Source organism: Theropithecus gelada, chromosome 11 (assembly GCF_003255815.1).
Source record: "Theropithecus gelada isolate Dixy chromosome 11, Tgel_1.0, whole genome shotgun sequence".
In the NCBI taxonomy this organism is placed as follows: Eukaryota; Metazoa; Chordata; class Mammalia; order Primates; family Cercopithecidae; genus Theropithecus; species Theropithecus gelada.
The window spans coordinates 112,401,335-112,426,984 of NC_037679.1; the positions used below are offsets into that span (position 1 = coordinate 112,401,335).

General features: G+C 38.4%; 1 protein-coding gene and 1 pseudogene across 4 annotated transcripts in view; both read left to right on the forward strand.

The window, feature by feature from the left end:
- PIK3C2G (phosphatidylinositol-4-phosphate 3-kinase catalytic subunit type 2 gamma) overlaps positions 1-25,650 on the forward strand; it is a 394,884-nt gene that overhangs the window by 92,352 nt on the left and 276,882 nt on the right. For all 3 annotated transcript variants that reach the window (XM_025401956.1, XM_025401957.1, XM_025401958.1), the window contains 3 exons: positions 5,875-6,006; positions 15,707-15,821; positions 24,920-25,050. In XM_025401956.1, coding sequence (XP_025257741.1) covers positions 5,875-6,006; positions 15,707-15,821; positions 24,920-25,050 — 378 coding nt within the window. The remainder of the gene's footprint in view (positions 1-5,874; positions 6,007-15,706; positions 15,822-24,919; positions 25,051-25,650) is intronic.
- Positions 1,676-2,559, forward strand: LOC112634472 (annotated as a pseudogene). Its single transcript, XR_003121778.1, has one exon. The product of XR_003121778.1 is annotated as a zinc finger CCHC domain-containing protein 9 pseudogene (transcript).

Consider the following 25,650-nt stretch of genomic DNA (forward strand, 5'->3'; position numbering starts at 1 on the left):
ATTAAAGAAATTGCTGTGCATTCCACAGGATCATCAGCATTTTATGTCAAGTTTCAGAGCTTCTTTTAAGCTGAGAAATATGTCCATATTACCTTAAATGAATATGACAAGTATAAAAGAATTTGAAAGAAAAGAAAGAGAGCATTTTTAGTTTTGGATACCTAAACATGTAGGTATCCAATTTAATATTTTAATCTAAAATTTGACAATCTTAACAATAGAAGATTCTTCTCACTCTAATCTTTTCTTTATTTTTCTCCATTAAGTCTAGATAGACTTATGTATTTGTCAGTTCTCACACTGTCATAAAGATACTAGAAGAGACTGGGTAATTTTTTTTTTTTTTTTTTTTGAGATGGAGTTTCACTCTTTGTTGCCCAGGCTAGACTGCAATGGCATGATCTCAGCTCACTGCAACCTTTGCCTCACGGGTTCAAGCAATTCTCCTGCCTCAGCCCCCCAAGTAGCTGGGATTACAGGCATGCGCCACCATGCCTCGGTAATTTTGTATTTTTAGTAGAGACAGGGTTTCTCCATGTTGGTCAGGCTGGTCTCGAACTCCCGACCTCAAGTGATCTGCCTGTCTTGGCGGGAGTGCTGGGATTACAGACATGAGCCACCGCCCCTGGCTGAGAGTGAATAATTTATAAAGGACAGATGTTTATTTGACTCACAGTTACGCATGGCTGGGGAGGCCTCAGGAAACTTAAAATCATGGCAGAAGGGATAGGAGAAGAAAGCACCTTCTTCACCAGGTGGCAAGAAAAGAGAGACAGCAAGAGAAACTGCCACTAAGAAAACCATCGGATCTCTAAGAACTCACTCACTATCATGAGAACAACATGGGGGAAACCGCTCCTGTGATCCAATCACCTCCCCCCAGGTCCCTCTCTCAACACCTGGAGATTACAATTCAAGATGAGATTTGGGTGGGGACACAAAGCCAAATCGTATCAACTTACATTTCATCCTTCTACAAGGAATGTGTTTTTTACAAACCAGTGTACTAAATGCACAATGGCTGATATAAATTATTATAATACTGATTGAATAAATGAATATAATGCTGGTATACAACCTACAATTTGCCATATATTGTGTTATATAATAGCAGTTCCATTTTGTGAAAAAGGAAAAGTAAGACTTAGAAAGGTTAAATGCATTACTTAGAAAGATTAAATGCATCTTAGTCAATAAGGTCATTTTTTGAGCGTAGACATCCAAATCTAAACTTGGACCCATCCTCTCCACAGACAGTTTATGTATTGGCATCTCACAATTATCATTAACTCAATAACATCATACCCTAAACTGTACTAATTATTCCCATCCCAATTTCCTCTTTCTTCTGTGTTCCCTATCAGTTAAAAATATCTGTTGGAGGTGCTGGAGAGGATGTGGAGAAATAGGAGCACTTTTACACTGTTAGTGGGACTGTAAACTAGTTCAACCATTGTGGAAGACAGTGTGGCGATTCCTCAAGGATCTAAAACTAGAAATACCATTTGACCCAGCCATCCCATTGCCGGGTATATACCCAAAGGATTATAAATCATGCTGCTATAAAGACACATGCACATGTATGTTTATTGCGGCACTATTCACAATAGCAAAGACTTGGAACTAACCCAAATATCCATCAATGATAGACTGGATTAAGAAAATGTGGAACTCGACTGCTCTGGGGGATTCGTGCGCGGTAAGAAGCTGCGCGGCAGCGCAGTGAGGTACTTCTGATGAAATTATGACCAGGTGGGCCCGAGTTAGTACCACATGTAACAAGAGACCCTTGCCTGCAACATCATGGGAGGACATGAAGAAGGGGTCCTTTGAGGGAACAAACCAAAACCTACCAAAGCGTAAACAACGTGAAGCCAATAGGCTATCCCTCAAAAATGATGCACCCCAAGCAAAACATAAAAAGAACAAAAAGAAAAAGGAGTACTTAAATGAAGATGTGAATGGATTCATAGAATACCTAAGACAGAATTCACAAATGGTTCACAATGGGCAAATTGTAGCAACAGACAGTGAGGAAGTAAGGGAAGAAATTGCAGTTGTTTTAAAGAAAGACAGTCGACGGGAAGGAAGATTAAAAAGACAGGCGGCAAAGAAAAATTCAATGGTGTGTTTCCATTGTAGAAAACCTGGTCATGGAATTGCAGATTGCCCTGCTGCCCTTGAAAATCAAGACATGGGCACTGGGATATGTTACAGGTGTGGGTCCACAGAACACGAAATAACCAAGTGTAAGGCTAAGGTAGACCCGGCTCTTGGCGAATTTCCTTTTGCAAAATGTTTTGTTTGTGGAGAAATGGGGCAGCTGTCTAGATCTTGTCCGGATAATCCCGAAGGACTCTATGCTGATGGTGGCAGCTGCAAGCTTTGTGACTCTTTGTGGAACATTTAAAGAAAGATTGCCCTGAAAGGCAGAATTCAGACCGAATGGTCACAGTTGGTCGCTGGGCAAAGGGAATGAGTGCAGACTATGAAGAAATTTTGGATGCACCTAAACCGCAAAAACCCAAAACAAAAATACCTAAAGTTGTTAATTTTTGATAACAACTAGCACTATCATTAGTTACCACCTCGTCGTTACTTTCTAAACTAGGCCCACATCACGAGTTAGAGTTGAGCTCCCTTGTAGCCAGGACTATACTGTAGATATCAGTATGATCTGGGTGTGATGGAAAACAATTTTGTTTATTCTGTCCATCAAATTGTACTTCTAGCACTGTTTGGAGAAAATTGAAGAATAAGATGATTAAATGGATTCTCTAAAATAACATATTTTAAGAGACAGAACTTAGGCATAACCAAGTAGTTGTATACCTGATTGTAACAATCATCTTTTATAAAAGCAAAATTATGCATAAATGTAAAACACCCCTAAACAAAGGGTACAAATGAATTTTTGGTTATATCGTTTTCTTGGCTCAAAGTATCAATTTATTATTATAATAGAAATTTATAAGTTGCTAGAGAGTCTATATTTTTAAAATATGGAATAAAAATGCATTTTCTATTGCGGAAAAAAAAAAAGAAAATGTGGCACATATACACCATGGAATACTATGCAGCCATTAAAAAGGATGAGTTCATGTCCTTTATAGGGACATGGATGAAGCTGGAAACCATCATTCTGAGCAAACTATCGCAAGGACAAAAAACCAAACACTGCCTGTTCTCACTCATAGGTGGAAACTGAACAATTAGAACACCTGGTCACAGGGTGGGGAACATCACACACTGGGGCCTGTCATGGGGTGGGGGGTGGGGGGAGGGATAGTGTTAGGGGATATACCTAAAGTAAATGATGAGTTAATGGGTGCAGCACACCAACATGGCACGTGTATACATATGTAACAAACTTGCATATTGTGCACATGTACCCTAGAACTTAAAGTATAATAACAATAAAAAAAAGAACTTATGAACACACAGAAGGAAAGAACAGACACTGGGATCTACTTGAGGGGGGATGGTCGGGAGAGGGAGAGGAGAAGAAAAGATAACTATTGAATACTGGGTTTAATGCTTGGATGATGAAATAATATGTACAACAAACACCATGGCATATGTTTACCTATGTAACAAACCTTCATAGGTACCCCCAACCTAAAATAAACGCTAAAAAAAGAAATTCTGGAAATAAAAATATAAAAATTAAAAAAAACAAAAATATCTGTTGTAATCTAGAAACTAGAATTCATCTTTAATTCTTTATTGTCTTATTTCACTGGTTGCCAACAATCAGACATTAGTTATGCTTTTTACTTCTTCTTTTTTTTTTTTTTTAATTGAGATGGAGTCTCACTCTGTCGCCCAGGCTGGAGTGCAGTGGCGGGATCTCAGCTCACTGCAAGCTCCGCCTCCCGGGTTCACGCCATTCTCCTGCCTCAGCCTCCGGAGTAGCTGAGACTACAGGCGCCCGCCACCTCGCCCGGCTAGCTTTTTGTATTTTTTAGTAGAGACGGGGTTTCACCCTGTTAGCCAGGATGGTCTCGATCTCCTGACCTCATGATCCGCCCGTCTCGGCCTCCCAAAGTGCTGGGATTACAGGCTTGAGCCACCGCGCCCGGCCGCTTTTTACTTCTAAAATAGCTCTTCTGTCTTTCATCCTGCTCACTGCTCTATGACCATGCTGGATCTGGATTTGATTATCTCAGTGGACACCATGAGAAGGAGAGAGAGATGTACTTCTTCAAATTCAATTATGGTCATTGACTTAACTTCTCCTTATCCCCAAGGTTGGATGCTGTACAGGCACTGAAAAAAAGGAGTCACCAATGTTTGATTTGAAACCCAGGGTAAAAACTGCTCCCCAGTCTCCAGATTAGAAAGCCAATTCCTAGTGTGAGAAGATGCTTAATATTACCTGAGGCCTCAGCTGGGTGAACCTCAGTCAGCACCTTTCAGTTGGACAATAGGCTTTGGTCATCATTGGTACTCTAATAATCACCTACTGCTCAAACAATTTAACATCATAGTTCAACCAGGAATGACAAGGCCAGTAGATTCTGTGTATTTCCCTCACACCTCATGGCCATCAGGTATCATCCCATAAAGCTGCTCAGTCACTCTTCAGGTCTCCTCTGTATCCTTCCCATTCATCAGTGATTTATCTCCCATGACTCTGGCCTTGTCTGCCAAAGTTTATTCCAATTTTCTCATTCCTCTTTAGCATTCTCACCTACTAGTAAACATATCTCCCCATCTCAGCTCCTAGGAAAAAAACATTTCTTTCATCTCTTGATCTCCTGAGAAAATTGAAAGAAAAAAATTTCTTTCATTTCCTGATCATATAATTCTATACAATTCAGAGGACTCCAGAAAAGAATGAAAGGTCCATGTCTCCCTGCCCCTATTAGTGATGTCAGATCACAATCTCAACTTTCTGTCAAAAGCCCCTTCTCAAACAATCATGCCACCTATGTATACCCCACCCAGTCTTATAGTAGTATTTATGACCTTCTGGACACTTCCTTATATATATTGATGCCTTCAACCCAAACTCGAGTTTTTCTCACCATCAAAAACCTTGTGTCTATCCTTAGCCAATTTAATTTGCTAGTATCTATAATCCATCCAGTATCTGAGTTCAGAGTGTCTTGACCTTATCATATCCAGAGACTGTATATGTGTTACATTTCAGTGACCATCCCACAAATTCCTAGGACCTCATCATGATCCAGAATGGTCCACATTTAAAATGACAAAAAACTCTCTACACTTTGGCTCTTTCAAATATTTATTTTTGACTTTAGGGAAAAGTTCAAATTCTTTTGCCTGGCATGTAGAGCTCTTAAGCATTCTGGCAACCACTTATCTTTCTAATTACATCCTCCATAATTTCCCCTGTCAACTTGACTTCATCTTTTGTTCTAGCCACAATGAACTGTTCACCATTTATCAGACACACCTAGTCGTTCATCCATATATGCCCCTGTCTGTGCTTTTTCCTCTTTCTGGAATATTCTTTTCCAAATCTCCACCTCATTATAGCTTAATCTTTCAGAATCATTTTGAGTTATTTCCTGCCTCCTCCAACTCCCCAACACAGTGTCTTTCTAAGTCTGTTTTTCATCTGTGCTTGCAACAGATTAAGAATAAATGTTCAAGTTATTGTAACTTTTAAAAATACACCTACATGTCAACATGATCAAGAATAAGTTTCATCAGTTAACAAAAGCTCACTATTCTACATATTTCTGTTGAATTTTCATTTTTACAGATTAAACAAAAAATTTCAAGAGGCAGCCTCAATTCAAATAGTTAAATATCTTTGTCCCAGACCAGTACAGTATAAGAACATTTTCATTAAAATATCAGTACAATTGGGTAGGTAATGCTACTTCTTTCTTTTGTTCTTAGGATCAATTTTCCCCTTGAAATAAAGTCACTTCCAAGGGAATCCATGCTCACTGTAAAACTATTTGGGATTGCCTGTGCAACCAACAATGCAAATTTACTGGCTTGGACTTGTCTTCCACTGTTTCCAAAAGAGTAAGTGTATCAATTGTGAGTAATAAGCCTATCATTTCAATAAAACATTCTTAGAAGTAAATATTTGGGAGTATATGGCATAATGAGGAAATCAAGACATTTTATTCTAAAATGGACATAGTTCAATATAAATCATGACTGCTGAAAGCAGAACTGAAAAGTAAAATTGTAGAAATGGCTTTCAAAACAGGACTCATGCTGAACTTGTCAGCGGGGTCATTTATAATGAAAAGGTATAGGCATGACCAGTCTCAATTACTTTTTCTTTTCTGACCAACTGATTTCTTTGGAATTAGTAATTCAAAATGATTTGGATTAATACTGTCATTTAGAAAGAATGTAATTCATGGAATTCTGGCTAAAGTAAAATTATACAAGGTAACTGACTTACTGACCTTTTCTTGTCAAGAAGAAATATTTAGTAACTTTAAGGTGATATTTTTCAGAAAACTAGGTCAATTATAAGTTCAGATATTCTCTCAGAACTAACGATCATTGCAAAATGAAGTGTTCATTTAACCATAAGTCTTGGAAAATATTAATATTCGGAATACTTGATAAAATCAATTACATGATGTTCTATGGTATTAAGGAAAAAATATTTTTTAAAAATCAACCATTTTTCACATGGCTAGTCTTGCTTCAGAATCAAATGATAAAATTTGGGACTTTCAAAAAATCAGCACATATATTGTAATGTTAATATTTTTATAACATATGTTTTTCCCTCTGCTGTTTTAGAAAGATATGGTGATACAAATTTTTTTAAGTTATTAATTTTTATTTCCCAGACCTAATCAATATAAAAAATTATTATCAGCAACCATAATAGATGTTTCAAATCTTCTTCGTTGGATTAATTCTGATGTAAGCTCTGTGTGTGTGTGTGTGTGTGTGTGTGTGTTGCTCTGTTGTTTGTTTTCATGCTTTAGCCCATTTCTATACCATTGTTCCTTGAGGACAGGGAATGTATTTATCTTTGTCATATCTATCATCTAACGTAGCACCTCATATAAATAGGCAATCAGTACAGGTTTGTTTACTAAATTGAATTGAGGGAAAAAAACAGTCCCTATAGAGGAGATAAAGAATGAAATAAGATTTCAAGGTCTATAAGAAACAGTTTATCCCTAAAAGCAATACCTACTGCTGTTAGACATCTCAAAGATATGATTTGTATGCTAAGAACTTTATTTTCTTTCTCACTAGGAACAGCTATACAAGTGTCCTTCCTTCTCTTGAGTGAGTTTCCTTAAAGTTTCACCTGCAGTATTTGTAAGATCTACCATTTTTTGTAGAATATTTCTAGCTAGTCACTGAAAAAAAGAAAAAAAGGTTAAGTCCATTTTACTCTCACATCATGTAACACACTACTTGCACACAGCAATCAATAAACACTAAACATACAAGAATTTAGGAATATTTTTGTCTTTAAAACTAATCTTCAAGGCATTTTTCCAGATGGTTATGATAGTAAAAATACCACCTCCATGTTGTTTTGTCATATGTCACTTACCATTGGTAAGCACGTTATAGGCAAGTGGTCATAGAAGATGAGCATTTGTGAGAGATGGCATCTGGGACTGATCCTAGGTGGCATTTGGTTTAAGGGGATATGTCAAAATTGTAGATAATGAGACATCAAAAAACACAACTCACTTCAACAATTACTCAACAAGGATTTCTAAACATTTTTGAAAAATGCCCTGTTTCTCCTGAAAATCAGAAAATCTGCTTTTCTCCTGTGGTAGACAATTTAAGGAAATACAGATATTTTTAAGAAACCAGAAATATGTCACATGGGGCAACTGGGAGACTGCGAAGACTCCACTTTGCTCATTGCTTCAAGTTACAAAGATTCTAACCCAATTTATTTGATGCAGATATTTCCAGATCACAGCAAATTGGTGACTTAATTTCATTTCCTTTGATGGGGTAATCCCTGCTCATAAACATTTGGTATTGAATCTGTCTTTTATTACAGTTCAAATTGCCCATAGCTAGCCATGTGGAACTATAACGAGTGCTTACGTCATTATTTTTTCCAACACATATATCAACTGAAAATACGCAGAATTAAAGGTTTCCTATCTCTTTGTGGTTTCCAGAAGTGGGTTTCAGAAAAACCAATGGTGATTAAACTCAGATAAATCAGTTAGGGCTGCATCAACAAAGTCTGAAAATAAAAATAAACCTCTTCAGTTTCAAGCATGCAAACTTGTCTTCAATTCTATTTTTAAAAGTCTCAAATCCAAAGGTAAATTTGGCCCACAGAAGTTTTATAATCCTGTGTTTTGCAGAAAAGGCTTCCACTGCACCTACATTTGTAATGTCGCCACAATGTAGTGAGAAAGCGTTATCCTAACCTCAGCAATTTCCATGAGCTTCCTCCCCTATTCAAGTTCAAAATTAATAGTATCATAGTTACTTAGCATTTTTAAACTGTGGTAAGCTACTTCAGCAGAGATTCTCAACCCAATTAAACAATAGAATTTTCTGAGGAGATTTAAAAATAAACCCAAAGCCCAAGCATGCCCAAAGATTCTAATTTAATTGGTCTGTGCCTGGCCTGAGCACCAGTATTTTCAAAGCTCCCAAGGTGAGTTTAAAACCTTGGAAAATTAGGATGTTTTTCATAAGTTCAAAAAAGGTCTAAAATAAATCTTAACCTCAAAACAATTCGATTAGTTAGAAAATTTCCTGAGTAGCCAACCCTGACTCTACTGTATCCAATCGTTTCAGTTATATCTTCAAAATCATAACAACAACAACAACAAAAACTGTGGATGAGAATTTCTTATTGTTTTTCTCTCCTATCCAGGAGACCGTCAGTTAGTCCAAATATGTCATTTACAGATAAAGAACTCTATGATGAAGGAAGATTTAAAAACCGGCAGTTGGTCACCAGACTACTTAGAACAGAACAAGAACTAGAATGCAGGTCTGAGCTTTAACTACCTTAAGCCACCTCCCTTCCTGCTCTTAGGTGCCATGCCTTAATCCATGAACACTCTGTAAACACTTCACTACCCTACAAGAGGGATATAATTTAGATATTGTCCCCTCTACATCTCATATTGAATTATGGTCCTCAGCGTTGGAGGTGGGTGCTGGTGGTAGGTGTTTTGGTCATAGGAGCAGATCTCATGACTTGGTCCTGTCCTCGAGATATTGACTAGGTAATCACAAGGTCTCGTTGTTTGGAAGTATTCGGCACCTCCTCCCATCTGCTCTCACCATGTGAGACACCTGCTCCTCTTTTGCCTTCTGCCATGATTATAAGCTTCTGGAGGCCTCCCCAGAAGCCCAGCAGATGCCAGCACCATGCTTCCTGTAAAGCCTAGAGAACTGTGAGCCAATTAAACCTCTCTTCTTTTAAATTGCCCAGTCTCAGGCATTTCCTTACAGCAATGCAAGAATGGCCTAACCCAGAAAACTGGTACCAGAGTAGGGTATTGCTATAAAGATATCTGTGGTTGTGGTGTTAGAACTGGGTAACAGGCAGAGGTTGAAAGAGTTTGGAGCACTCAGAAGACATGAAGATGAGATAAAGTTTGGGATTTCTGAGAGACTAGTTAAATACTTGTGGCCAAAATGCTGATAGTGATATAGACTCTGTGAAGGCTGACAAGGTCTCAGATGGCAATAAGGAACTTATTGGGAGCTGAAGCAAAGGTCACTCTTGTTATACCTTAGCAAAGAATTTGGTTGGATTGTGTTCATGCCCTAAGAATCTGTGGAAGTTTGAACTTAAGAATGATGATTTAGGGTATCTGACAAGATAAATTTCTAAGCAGTAAACCATCCAAGAGGTGGCCTGGCTGCTTCTAACAGCCTCATCTCAGATTCAGGAATGAAGAAATGACTTAAAATTGGAATTTGTATTTAAAAGGGAAGTAGAGTATAAAAGTTTGGAAAATTTGCTGCTTGACCATGTGGCAGAGAAAGAAAAAACATTATCAGGAGAGAAGTTGAAATGGACTTGGAGCAACCACTTGTTAGACATATTTGTGTGACTGAAAAATAGCCAGGTGCTAATAGCCAAGAAAATGTGAAAAATGTCTTGAAGGCATTTCAGAGATATTCCAGGCAGTACCTCCCATCACAAGACCTGAGGCCTAGGAGGAAAGAATGGTTTCTGGGACTAGGCCCAGGACCTTGCTGCCCTGTGCAGCATCAGAACACTGCTCCCCACACCCAGGTTGCTCTGGCTCCAGCCTCAAATCAAAGGGGCCCAGGTACCGCTTGGGCCACCACTTTGTAAGGTGCAAGCTATAATCCTTGGCAGCTTCCACAACGTGTTAAGACTGCAAGCACACAGAGTACAAGAGTGAAGGAAGCTTGGCAACCTCCAGCTAGATTCCAGAGAATATATTGGAAAGCCTGGGTGACCAGAAAAAAGCCTGCTACAGGGGCAGATCCCTCACAGAGAACCTCTAATAAAAAAGTACAGAGGAGAAATACGGGGTTGGATTCCTCACAGAGTCCTTACTGGGGCACTGCATAGTGGAGATGTGGGAAGTGGGCCACTGTTCTCCAGACTCTGAAATGGTAGAGCCATCAGCAGCTTACAAACTCAGCATAGAAAAGCCACAGGGGCAGAGCTGACCAAGGTCTTGGGAGCCCACCATTGTATCAATGTGCTTGGGATGCAGGATATGGAGTCAAGGGTTATTTTGGAGCATTAAGATTTGATGACTGCCCTGCTGGGTTTCAGACTTCCATGGGACCTGTAACTCCTTTCTTTTGGCCAATTTCTCCCTTTTGGAATGAGAATGTTTACCCAATTTCTGTACCCCCATTTTATCTTGGAAGTAAGTAACTTGTTTTGATTTTATGGACTCATAAGTGGAAAGAACTGATTTCCAGATGAGACTTTGAACTTGGACTTCAGACATTTTAGTTAATGCTAAAATGAGTTAAGACTTTGGATGACTATTGAGAAGGCATGATTTTATTTTGGAATGTGAGAAGGACATGAGATTTGAGGAACCAGGGGCAGAATAATATAGTTTGGATGTTGTTTCCTCCAAATCTTGTGTTGAATTGTAGTTTCCAGTGTTGGAGGTAGGACATGGTGAGAGAGGTTTGGATAATGGAGGTGAGTCCTTCATGGCTTGTGGCTGTCCTTGAGATAGTGAGTGGGTACTTGCGAGATGTGGCTGTTTGGCAGTGTGTGGCACATCTTCAAAGCTTGCTCCTGCTCTCACCATGTGAGACACCTGCTCACTCTTTGCCTTCCACCACGACTGGGAGCTTCCTAAGGCCTCCCCAAAAGCTGAACAGATGCCAGCACCTTGCTTCCTGTAAAGCCTGCAGAATCAGGCTTTTCTTTTTAAATTATTCAATCTCAGGAATTTCTTTTTAGTGACACAAGAAGAGCCTAACACAACAGGGTTCCAGCTCAGTCTAGCCTGGGCTCTACTCTTGCACATGAAACCTATTAGACATAATAAAGTCAGCTGCCCAAAGAATTTTATAACATCAGGTCTTTTGGTCCTGCCAGCTACAGATTCTTTGGCTCCAGGATGCCAGCAGTGGGCACATAGAATACTACAGCTAAAATTGATAATTGTTTTATTTAAACACCTTACCTTACTGTTTGAGGAAATGGGGCCCAAAGAGGGTAAACCAGCCCATCTGTTCTCCTGGTGTCACAAATTTTGTGTTGGCTTTTCTAGTCAATGAATTTCTATGATACATTTAAATTGAAAATATTCTTAAGGATACTTCAGAACAAATATTTTGAAATACTATGTTTAGCAGTGTAGTCCTTCTTCTAATGGCATCATATTAAAAAGTCTCAAAGTATAAGAGTGATTCCATGGATGTGTTTTTTAGAAGAATTTACAAACCTATAGCCTAGCCTAACTGGTATCGTCCCATCTTTCTGAAGTTCACCCTCAACTACCAGCAGAACCTCAAAGCTCTATGTAAACTCTGAAGACCATTGATTTTGTCCAGAAAGCTCAAAAAAGGTAATAAAGGGAAGGTAATAAAGACAGGCTCCAAATGTCCTGACACAGGAATGGAAAATGTTCTTTCCATTATATGAAACTCTCTTTTTGTGTCTCCTGCCTTCGAAATGTTTAATTTAACTAACATAATAAATGTTTTCATAGGAGTAATACTTTAAAAAATGGCCAGTGGTCCCCATTTGCCCAGTCATAAAAGTTTTCATTTTCATTTTCATCTTCGTTCTGAAAACTAACAACACACTTAGATGTATCTTTTCACATTTCAATTTCACATCTCATTTTCCTCATCTTCCTTATATTCTCTATTTAAAGAAGTCCCTGGAAATGTATTTCCTCCATTATGCTTGCAATATACAAACATATTTTTAGGCAAACTTTATTGTCAAAAAGTAAATTAACTAATTAACTAAAATCCAAAAATATTTTCAGGCAAATTTTGTTATCAAAAAGTAAATTAACTAATATTAAACACATGAAGAACCTCCAAAATAGTGCCAAACATTTATTTCCTTTTCCCCCTGAATGACTTTAAGTTAAATATTATATATTTATATATATATGACTTTAAGTTATAAATATTTTATATATATATATATATGGCTTTAAGATGAATATTGTATTAGCCTTTTTGAGATGGAATTTCACTTTTGTTGCCAAGGCTGGACTGCAATGGCACAATCTCGGCTCACCACAACCTCCGCCTCCCAGGATCAAGCAATTCTCCTGCCTCAGCCTCCCAAGTAGCTGGGATAACAGACATGCATTTGTTGATACATTGCCCCATACACACACCTATGTCAAATGTTCTGACTTCACTCTGCCACATGTGCCTCAGGGTTAAAGCCATGGTGACTGTTAATACATCCAAGACTCCATCCAGGCACAGAAATTACCATCAAATTCTTGAGAACCCTCATCCTCTGTCCAGACCAGCTTAGATCACTCAGATTTTTGGAGTATAGCATAGCCAAGACATAAAAATATAGTAAGGATGCAAATATAACACATTCCACAACTTAGGTGTGAATAAATAATGCAACTCATGTATCACACTCTTCCTCATGAGCTCCCACCCTGTAACTAATGAGAAGAAATAAAGTTTCATCTATGATAAAGTATTAGTTCAGTAACTTTAACTAGTCCTTTTAGAAATATGCAGTCTCTTTTAAAAAATGCTGGGTCACTCAGATAAATTTCTTATACCCTGGCTCTCTTTCTAAGAGGGGGAAAGGATATATAAGAAAAGGAGAAAACAAAAAAACATAAAAACAGATCCTTTGCCCTGGTGACTTCCGATATCCAAATGAAAGCCCCTTTTTAAGCTGATGGATGCTTGTTACAGCTGAAGTCTCCAGCTCATGACTGGGGCTCCCCCAGCTTGGCCAGGGTTTCCTGGAAAGCCCTGGGTGACTTAGGCTCTCACAGGCACCATAGACCCTCCTGAGGTTTGCCAACGACTCCCAGTTGGCCCCAGGTTGGATGGTCCTATCAGATGCCCTTATTACAGAAGCCCTTATTCCCACCAGGGAAACTCTGGAAACTCTCCCTCTTGAAAATCTTTAGATATTTCCAGATCCCATCTCAACTACACAGAAAGCAAAGAAGGCCCAGAAAAGCTAAATTCACGAGTTCCTCCTGCTTGTTAATCACGGACACCAAGTTTAATGGCCATGCCACAAGCAGTGCAGAACCACTCAAGAGGTGATTGCCTTCCAGGATCTGAAACAGGGAGTGAAAAGAGGAGCTCCTCTGCCTTCAGCATTATGTTTTGCTCACTGATCTCACACTTCTCCCCACCTGCTTGCCAAAGCAGAGGAGAGGCAAACTGGGACACCTGTGTCCGCCATGCTGACTCGACTCCTTCTTTCTCTGCCTTCTACTTCTCATCCTCCTAAACTCCAAGGAAGTGATGGCCTTTTCTTTTGTCATGTTCTCCTATCCAATATGGCACATCCTCCTCCTTCCTCACCTCTGTTGACTCTTTCCCATGCACAGAAACATTTTCTGTAAATGCTGTGGAGAACAATATGACCTCCAAGTTTCGTGTTGGACAAGCTTCTTCCTCCTCTTGCATTCTGCCTAACACTAATGCAAAACTTTTCCCAGGCAGTTAGGGATTTGGCCATTTGGAGTGAAGGTCATATGCTCCGAAAGGCAAAGGTGAAAACTACAATAATAATTTTTTAATCTTTACCTCTATTAAACTAATCCATAGCTTACTAATACTGGACCCCCGATACTGTTATACCAAGACAGATTTTCTTCAGGTAAGGGAGGGATGGAACAAAGAAACAAAGAAGACTCAAAATTCATCCTGCTAGAAGAATATTCTTAAGTCATATAAAACATCTGCCCACATTTTAATAAGGCACATTATACTCCTCTAGGCAGATATGTGCTGACAATATCTTTAAATAGAGAAAATAATAAAAGAAGCAGTCTTCAGAAAGCTAAAGGTCTAAAGAAAGCTTTATTTGTTGAATTTCTTCCTCATGTTTTGCATAAGATCTGTTAAACGGCAAGATGGAATTGTATATTGCTTTTAGAAAAGCTCACTTGAGGCATTAAAGTTCTTTATAAACTTAAATTTAATTTTGTTGACTTTCAGTTTTGCACTTTCAATTTGGCATATTAAAATCCAAGACTGTTTTCCATGATCATTGGAACATTTTACTGATATTCTGATTCATATACACAGCCAGGTACAACTTCTTTTTTAATTCACATAAGGATCTGTGGATTTGGATGTTACTGAAGCTGTTAAAACCAACCACGGGCCGGGCGCGGTGGCTCAAGCCTGTAATCCCAGCACTTTGGGAGGCCGAGACGGGCGGATCACGAGGTCAGGAGATCGAGACCATCCTGGCTAACACGGTGAAACCCCGTCTCTACTAAAAATACAAGAAAATTAGCCGGGCGAGGTGGTGGGCGCCTGTAGTCCCAGCTACTTGGGAGGCTGAGGCAGGAGAATGGCGTGAACCCGGGGGGGCGGAGCTTGCAGTGAGCCGAGATCGCGCCACTGCACTCCAGCCTGGGGCACAGAGCAAGACTCCGTCTCAAAAAAAAAAAAAAAAAACCAACCACGAACTCTTCCCTGTTTAAAGCCTTCCCTGTATGCACTCTCATTTACTATGGTAATTTACCACTGATTTTGAAACATTTAGAATATGAATAATCTTTCTATTTATGCATAAGGAAGCGTTTCCTCCGTGAAGCCCTGCAACTATTTTTATTCGGCAGAGCATATGCTATGCTAATTTAAATCTTTTTTTCTATAAATTTAGAACTTATATCTTTAAAGATTCCCAGGGGATTTAGTCACTCCATGGAGCAAAATATGTTCTGAAGAGTTGACATCTGTATTGATTTAAGGCAGTTGTAACTCCAATAATATAAATCTGAAATTCTTAGTCCCACCTTATAATCACCATTGATGGCAATTAAAAATAAATGCTACCCATTAGAAACCACTGTGGGTAAATAATTTTCTCATGTGGAAAATAAATGTAGGCATTTATGAAAATAGCCAAGCATGTGGTATATTCGAAATGAACTGTTAATCAGTGTCTGGGCTGGTGGACTATCTCATTTCTTTTCTAGCAACCGAATAAAGCCCCTCTAAGAGCGGATTATGTTTGTATTCCAAAAGAAAACATTTACAGATAATTATAACTTCCCTCATGAAGTGACTCCTGTCTGTCTGTATGTGTTGTCTTTTGCAGAAAATCCATTCTCGGGTCTATGCTATTCAGCATGACATTACAGAGTGAGCCTCCTGTAGAAATGATAGCACCAGGAGTGTGGGATGTAAGTCAGCCATCCCCAGTGACCCTGCAGGTAAGTGCCAGGCTACAAGATTAAAGTACATATGGCAAGTATTGGTTGATAAGTAGTTTGCTGTCAATTATAGAAACAATTTCTTCCAGGATCACACATTTTAATAGTCTTTTCTACCTCCAGCCTTCTGGGATTTGTGAAACCTCTACTGCTTTTATTTTATGTACAGTACTCTCAAAGCACTTTTCTCCCAGCTTGTATAATGGCAGTTTCAAACCATGCTTCATCCAACAAGGTCATGTTGGAGAACTATGGAGTGTTGCCATTAGTATACTCACTATGGGCATTCATTTTCTTTCTATTGTCTAAAAACAGTCATTGGTAGGTATTATTAACTTGGTATCCTACTCACACCTGCCTCTGCTTCGTGTCATATTTCTTTAAAATCTCTTCTGTTATATGTTTCTAAAATGACTAGCAATTAACTGAGTAGCAGGAAAAAAACCTGCAAACTAATTATCCTTTCTTTTTCTTAAAGTCTCTCTACTCTGTGTGATTTGTGATCATAAAAGAAAGGTGGTAAATTACTTCAGGCTTTCGTCCTTAGTGCTGACAGCTCCTTATGGGTTCCTGATTGTAGTTCATCAGATTGGCTGGAAATGTGAGGCATGCACAGTCTCATATAGAGAAATGCATGGAATATGAACTTTTCATCTGTATAGGAAAAATTAGAAAATATTCTCTGGGCAGCATCCTCTAGAACAGAGATTTTCAGCCTTACCATTATTGACATTTTGGACAAGAAAATTCTTTGTTGTGGAGGCTGTTCTGTGTATTTCAGGATGTTTAGCACCATCCCTAGCTTCTTTCCACTAGGGATGCCTTCTTTCCACTAGGGATGCCTAAGGGACTTTCTCAGTTCTGGCAATCAAAGAGTGTCTCCAGATATTGTCAAATGTGCTTTGAGAAAAGGATTTCCTCAGCTGACATCACTGCTCTAGAGGAAGTTAGTAGAGTCTCCCGGCTCTTAAGTTTCCAGGCTTGTGGTGAGGGGTTTGGGACATAGAGTGGAGAAAGATGCGCAGAAAAATATTTAACATGGAAAGGAAAAATTAATACTAATAAAAATATGGCATCACATTCTTGCGGAGGAAGATTCGACCAGATGACACCTAAAGATCCACTTCTAATCTGTGGCCGTGTAAAAAAAGAATGCTTATTCAGATTAGGTCTTGGCACAACATCATACACACTCCACACATGATATCTTATCAATTAGCACTTGTTCTGTTTTAAAAGAACAAAAAGATAAGTATATCCAGGAATAAAGAGGAGAGACTCATCACAAACCCGGTAAACATATTCTACTAATAGAGAAAAAAAGCAAAATGCTAGAGGTTCAGTTCAATCACATTTGATTCATGTTTCATATATGACTACTATGCTCCAAATATTATGGTAAACACTCTTACAAAAAGGAGCGAATACGTAATACTAAGCCAGGAATTCAAGGAATGCGAAATCCAGCTGGAGAGACCGACTTTCACAACTCACACTGATGTAATGTGACAGATAGGATAGCCATTGTAGGGACACTAAGACAGCGAGAATAGCAATGAATATTTCTGAGGGAAAGTAAAGAAATGTAAAAAGTCTGAGGACAGACAGACACCCAGAGGACATGACATTTGAATGCCCTTTATAGAATGAGTAAATTCACACTAACGAGTTTCAGTGGGAAGGATTATCCAGTCATAAAGGAAAGCACAGTGCAAACACACAGATTCAGAAAAGAGTTGGCAGTTTCAAAATATGGCAAGTTTGTTAAGATTAAAGAATAAATTATGTGAGGAACAGTGGTAAAAAAGTGGAAAACAGTGGTAAAAAAAGTGAAAAACCTTCTCTACCATAGGTAGAGAAGACTACACATACTAGATTGTGTACCAAGTTTGGACATGGTTATCTCGGCAGTAAGTCATAAAAAGTAGTTCTAGCAATGTTGTAGAAAATGCCTTAAAAAACAAGAAGATTGGATATGTGAACACTTGCTTTTGTTTTGCTTTGGGTTTTTGTGTGTATGTTATTGGTTGTTTTTTTTTTTTCTTGGTTTTTTTGTTGTTATTGTTGTTGTTTTTGTTTTGCTGTGTTTTGTTGACACAGGGACTCACTCTGTCACCCAGGCTGGAGTGCAGTGGAATAACCATAGCTCACTGCAGCCTCCACATCCTGGGTTTCAATTATTCTGTCATCTTAGCCTTTCAAGTAGCTGGAACCACAAGTGCATGCCACCACGCCCTGTTATTTTTTTCTTATTTATTTATTTTTGTAGAGATGGGAGTCTCACTATGTTGCTCATTCTGGTCTTGAACTCCTGACCTCAGGCAATCCTCCTGCCTCAGCATGCCAAACCGGTGGGATTACAGACATGAGCCACTGCACCCAGCCTGGACTAAAATATTAGAAGAATATTTTAATGATCTAAGTTAAGGATCATAGGGCCAAAAACTAAGAAAAAAAAAACAATTAAATGGTAGATTTTAGAAACTTTTTTTAAACAGAAAGGGGTGCAACTATATGCAGGAAATATATAGGGAAACACAGACAGAAAATTGAGTTCCTGAGTTCATAGTAATATCTTCAGTTTTAAGAATGAACACAGAGAAAGGATAGACAGTCTTCAACAGGGTAATAAGATGAACTCAGTTTGAGATACCTTGCATTTTATATAGACCTATGGGGAGCCTAAGTGTAGATATAAGTGATCTTTCTTTAGGAGGACAAATGTATTTTCTATCTAACTATTTCTTGACAGGTCCAAACCACCTCAGCTTAATGAAAATTTTCAAGTATGACCATTGTCAGAGTTTTGTGGATGTAAATTCATGATTTTAAGGTTCTATGGGGCAGAGAAGAGTGATGGTGGTAGAAGAAGGAAAAGAAAATCTATCAGATGAGACTATCCTTGATACTTCTCAGGATGAGGTGAATAGTTCCTTTATGAACACAGATTTTGGCAAGTGGAATCTGAAGGAAAACTTCAAATATTCAATAGTGGCACAGATTTCCAGATAAAGATCTGGATCCATAACATAATTCATCTTAAAAATAAGTGGAAGAGGGGCATGTAAATCATTCCACAGTATGAAAAAGTTAAACTATCCCATTTTTACAAAATAATTTCAAATTGCGTAGATACATTAAAAGCCTCTCAGCGTGATTTTAATTGGTGATGCAATATATAAAATAAGAGTTATTAAGGTAGTAAAGACAAAACCTTTAAGACTATCAGTTTAATTGAATAGTCAGCTAAATTTAGAGCACAATCTTTCAACCTAAGGATTATGAGATGATGAAATTACAACCAAGTTCTGCATCCAGAATTTCATTAAGGAGTTAGTATGAGTCTCAGGGAAAGACATTTGACTGAGAGTTAGAAAATCTGGATTCCAGTCTTTCTTTTACAGAAAACTTTATGACCTTGAATAAGTCACCTAACCTATTTTATCCTCTGCATAATGAAAAGATTATACCAAGCCTACCTGACTTCACTTTTCTGACTGTCCTGATTAGACAGTGGTTACCGCCATGCTGCAGCCACTCCGGTATGAAAAGGTATGTGATATGACACAGATGTGATCGCTTTCAGGCAATACTTTTTTCAGGTCCTATGGTTGATTGAGGTACCAACTGGAAGCAGTGGACAGAGTAAAATAGATTTTAGTTCAGAAATGGAGGCAGATGACACATAAGTTATTGCTTGACTCACTTAGCCTGGATCTCCCTCAACTTCCTGCCTCTCCCTGAATGCAATGTAGTGGAACAGCTCTGTCACATATTCAAGCACTAAATGCAGAGCTGTTTCATAGGAATTCATGCAGTTCTTGTTCTAGTCTATGTTTCTTTATTATTATTATTTTTTGGAGACAAAGTCTCACTCTGTCGCCCAGGCTGGAGTGCAGTGGCACGAACTCGGCTCACTGAAACCTCCTCCTCCTGGGCTCAAACAATTCTCCTGCCTCAGCCTCCCGAGTAGCTGGGATTACAGGTGCACGCCACCATGCCCAGCTAAGTTTTGTAACTTAGTAGAGACGGTATTTCACCATGTTGGCCAGGTTGGTTTGGAACTCCTGACCTCAGGTAATCCACCTCATCTTGGCCTCTCAAAGTGCCGGGATCTATGTTTCTCTACTTCCTCACCTCCCCATTTGTATCTAAAATCACTGTATTCTGGCTTGCCACCACTCTTAACTGTGGTTAGGTACCTGCTGATTCCTAGGTGCCAAATCCAGTGGTGGTTTTCAGTCCTCATCAGGCTAGTCCTCCCTCTGCTCTTCTTGGCACTGTCTGTCTCTTCCCCATAACTGAACTCCCTCCTCTTCTTCAGAGATTGAACTTTCTCCCTCCTCCTTCCACAGAACTGAACCCCCTCCTCCTCTGGCTTTGGTGTTACTGCCCTCGGTTATCTCCTTCCACTGCTCTCTGGTCATCCTTTGTCTCCTTCCCAGGCTCTCACCAAGGACAATTCTCAAAGGTTCAGTCTGCAGCCCGCTGCCCTGCACAGTGCACATATTCTCCCTGGATGCTCTCATTCATTTATTTTCTTAAAAAAAAAAAAACACAACAGCTTTCTTGAGATATAATTCACATACCATACTATCCTCCCATTTAAAGTGTACAGTTCAGTAGTTTTTAGTATTTTCACAGATACATGCAACTATCACCGCAGTCAATTTCAGATCATTTTCATCACATCAAAAAAGAAATCCCATACCCCTTAGCTCTCACCTCCTATTCCCCCAATCCTAAGCAACCACTAATCTTCTTCCTGTGTCTATCAATTTGACTATTTGGGGCATTTCATGTAAATGGAATCATACAATCTGTGATCTTATTTGTGGCCAGCTTCTGTCACTTAGCATAATATTTTAAAGGGCATCCAGGTGGTAGCCCCGATTGGGATTCATTCCTTTTTCTATATTACATATACATTTTTATACAATAGTATTACATTATTATAATATGTACATATGAATATACCATCTTTTATTTATTAATTTATCAGTCAATGTACATTTGGATTCTTTCCACTATTTAGCTATTAAGAATATTGCTGTTATGAATGCCTATGGGCACGTTTTTGTGTGAACATGTTTTCATCTTTCTTGAATACATACTGAGCCATGGAATTACTGGGTCTCCTACATTTCTAAGGTTCTTGTCTCAATATCTATGTAAGTGTACTTCTGAGTCTGTATCTCTAGTTCAGACTTCTTCACACCTCAAGATTCAGACAAATATAGCCGCATACTTGCTGAAACTCCCACCTGGATATTCTATTGGCAGCTTCAAATGAAACATGCCCCAAACGGAGCCCACTTCCTCTCCAAAATTACTTTCACCCTCTGAATTCTTTATGTCTGTTCATGCCCCCCACACACCTACCTGTTTTTCTTGCCTCCTTCCTTCTTTCTCTCTACTCATATCCAGTCCATACTACATCCTGCCAATTTATCTTCTATATTTTTATTGCCTATCCTCTCAATTCCTCACCTCATCTTCTGGTTTCCTTGGCTTTAGTTTTGTCATTCTCTAATCTAAAATTTATGGAGTCACAAGGGTGATCCTTCTAAAACTTAAGTCTGAACCTGCCAGTTCCCTGCTTAGACTCTTCAATAACTCAGTGCTACCCAGAGGATTAAGGCCAACCTCTGTAGCATGACCCCTCTTCCATTGCTTCTCTTGCCAGTCCCTGTTTGACACTTTAAGCTTCAACAACTTTGAAAATGTTGTCATTTCTGACATACACTGTCCTGCTTTCAACTTACGTAAATTTATGAATACTGTTCCCTGTCTATAATGTGCCCTCTCCCCTTCACCCTCCACTGTCCACCCGTACTCTGACTCTGTGTAAATGAGATTCATCTTTTTCCATCCATGGACCCTCTAGAAATCTCTTCCTTACCCCCTCCACTCTTCTCAGGCCAAGCAGAGATAAGTGCCCTTCTTCTATGTTCACGTAATACCCAATAGCATTTTTATCAACACATTTACCACATCATGTTCCTTTCCACTGACTGAGTGATCTCTGATGGCATTGAAGGTATTATATCACAAGCATCTAACACAGTAGTTGGAATAATTTATTTGTTAAATTAATGATATGTATCCATATTTCTGATGACTACAAAAACACCGCCCACAGGTATGTCTCAATTTAGCCCTTTGGTCCACTTATCTGAACCTGAATACCAAAATGTTTAGCTCTTCCTTTTAGCTAAGTGAGACGTCTCCTTAAACCACAGATCTTACTCATTCAAAATGTTTTACTTTATCTAACATTTTAGTACATGCTTATCTTCCATTATCGTCAGTGTTAGGAAGAAGCACCAGTCTTATCATTGATACAGAGGTTTTAGAACACGTTATATTTTGATTTCTAATGTAACAGAGATCCTTTTTTTCCTCACTCCAAAACCACCATATGGATCCCTCTTTTACAACTCCTTTTTTCAGACTCACCACAATTGCCACCCAGTTAGCAGTTATCCTTCCTTCCTCTGAACTGCAATAGAACTCAGGGTCTAACATGCGTATGTCTTTTCTTTTCTTTTTTGTGAGACAGTGTCTCGCTCCATCACCCCAGCTGGAGTGCAGTGGCACGCGATCTCAGCTCACTGCAACCTCCAGCTCCATGGTTCAAGCAATTCTGTCTCGTACCTCAGCCTTCCAAGTAGCTGGAATTACAGGCGTATGCCACCTTACGTGGCTAATTTTTATATTTTTAATAGACACAGGGTTTCACCATGTTGGCCAGGCTGGTCTCAAACTGCTCACCTCAAGTGATCTGTCTGCTTCAGTCTCCCAAAGTCCTGGGATTACAGGCATGAGACATCACGCCCAGCACGTGTGTCTTATAATACCAAACCACACACAGTCAAAGTGGAAGTTCTTGGATAATCTGACAGAATCATGGGAACCCAAAATTGGCCCAGGGGCACCTTATGGCTATGGTTGTGGGGCATGGACACTGGGGACATTCACAACAGCTCCCTTAAGCAGTGCCAAGTCATGAAGCCATAATAGAAATCACTGTGGCCTAGTGTGAATGACAAAGGATGAGCAGAAGAAATGAAGCGAGATGAATCATTGGAACACAAGAAGTTGATATCCAAATGTGTAAGGAGGTGTGAATTAGAAGGGAGCATTACCAGCTTTGAATATCTTCCTCTATTCCCCCAAAAAACCCATATTGTTGTTGTTGTTGTTGTTGTTGTTGTTAAAATCAGGAGTGTATCCTCAAGGCTTAGCCAGGAATGTGAAAAATAGATGTCATGACGCATGCAATGCTGACATTTGAGTACATCTCCTGGAGCATTCCTTTAAAAAGAAATTTGAGACCAAGGCCAGGCTTGGTTAGCCACAGCCATAGAAGGAGAAAGAACAGAGTCGAATGTTTGTCAGTACTGAAAGCACAACAATGAAGCGCAGCTTTGGGGTGCTATGTATTTATTATCCTCTATTTTAATTGTTAATGTGTGTGCCTTTTCTCCTCAATTAGACTTTAAGTTATCAGAAAATAATAGATATTACTTATATCTTCCATAATGTATGGTGCCTAAAAGTGTTCTAAAGCAAATGCATTAAAGCATAGTTTTGGGGAAGTTTTCTCTTATAAAGAGTACAAAAGGCAACTAGGAAAAATTCCATTACTTTCTATAGCAACTCAAGAATCAGTAGCTATTTAGCCTCATAATTCATGAAAAAATGCAATTTGATAAAAGATCTCACTCACGTATCAGAAGTAAAAATTGTTTCCTACGTGAAATATATACAAATAGTTTATTACAGGTTTGTACACAGGAATTATTTTGTATGCTCATCTACTCTTCTCAGTTTTCTCATCCACCATGCCATTTACTTAGTATCAACATAACATTGTACTAACTCATTAAGAGCTATTTAAAAATATTTGTCCATATAAAGAGTAGCATGTAACTTGCTCGTACTGGATGCCCTTCCCTCTAAGGTACCAAAGTTCATCTTTCAAGATCAATTTTTGTCATGAGGCAAACTTTGCTGTAATGTTTCAGTTAAGCTGATCTCGTACTTGTTTCTTTTATCATGTTGGAGTAATTGATACACTGTAATGCAGATTATATCAAACACAAAAATTATAACAAATGCTAGAGGTTATAGAATGAAATTACTAACACTTTTTCAAATAAATAAGCGCTCAAATATATTAAACTGTATTTCAAACTGAAACTCATACCATCTGCTTTGTAAGGTTCCTCAATTTTCTCTGAGATTCCAACCCAACATAATTCAGCAGAAAAAAATAATGTCTGTGGGATTTCTAATATTAAAATGAAAAAAAAAAACAGTATGTGTGATAACCTTAAGCAAACCTATGGAGCCCTAAAATATCCAGCTTATTTACATAGTCTGGAACTGCCTTTTTGTTAACTGTAATTTTATTTACTAGAATCAGATTCTGAATCACTGAAACATGGTTTAATGGTAAGTAGATTGAGCCAGGAAAAAAAGGAGGCCGGATTCTGGAACTGTCTATAAATCTGAACTACAGAACCAAAGCAGAAATATTCTATTTGACTTTTTCCTAACACAACAGTTCTTTATCAAAGAAGAGCTCACTCATGTGTACAAAATGATTCCCAGACTTGCAGATTTCATGAACTAGAGATCAATATAGATTAATTCTATTTTCTCAAGCAGGTTACTTGAAAATGGCATTATTACCAATGTTAAATTTCATCATTTCATAAGGAGACATTTTAACACTGAAATGTAAAAAGGATATAATGTCAGCATTAACCAAAAATGTAACATATTAATCTTTATGGAGAGATTGTATATTATTATTTCTCTTATTTTCCCTCAGACAACATTACAGGTGACCCATCTATAATTATTTATACAATTATTTGTATAAATAATTGGCTAAATACCTTGTATATTTAGATCCTAAGTCCAACCTCTAATAATTATTTTAGAAATTATTTTAAAATTATAAATAACACAGAAAAAATAGAAGTTGTTCCATTCTTTAGTTTCTATAAATCTAAGATAGGAGTATTAAATCAATAATGTATTTTGAGACACTTTCAACACATATCAAATCTTTTTTTTTCTTTCAGATTGATTTTCCAGCTACTGGGTGGGAGTATGTGAAACCTGATTCTGAAGAAAATGGAAGTAATCTTCAAGAGCCACCAAAGGAGTGTTTAAAACATATTGCCAGACTTTCACAGAAACAGACTCCCCTACTGTAAGTGACCTAGGTCTTGTAAGTGAATTTTGCCTGCTGTTTATGATTTCCTCAATCATTCTTGAAGCATGACATCTTCAAAGAGTGAGCCTTCCTTCCTACATAACTCATTTCATTTCCTAATGTCATGCTTATTGGATGGTTAATTAATGTTTAGGACGTAAATAAGTAATTCTGTGTGCTTTTAACGATTTGTTTCCTGTGGTCTTAAGGAAAAGTAAAAAGTTTGGAAATTACTCAGTTCAAAATAACAAAGCAGAGAGTGATCAGATGTATATCAGCACACAGCAGTGATAGACCATCTCTCAGCCTTCCTTCCAGGAGGTAGAAAGTCGTTTTAGTCAACAGGGAAAAGCAACATTTAATTAAGGCAGGTTTTAAAAAGAGCAGTAAAGAAATAAGTCTTGTTTTAATAGCACAAAATTAGTGACTAAGGAGTACTTTGTAAAACGATAATTCTTTGAATAGAACCAAAATCCCGAGAAGAACTATTAGGGAATTAGTGGCATTTGTACTTGTTAGGGGCAAAATGCATGTCACAGCTGATTATGCTCATTAATAACATGCCAAAGGCATCAGACTAAAAAAGTCTGTCTGTCT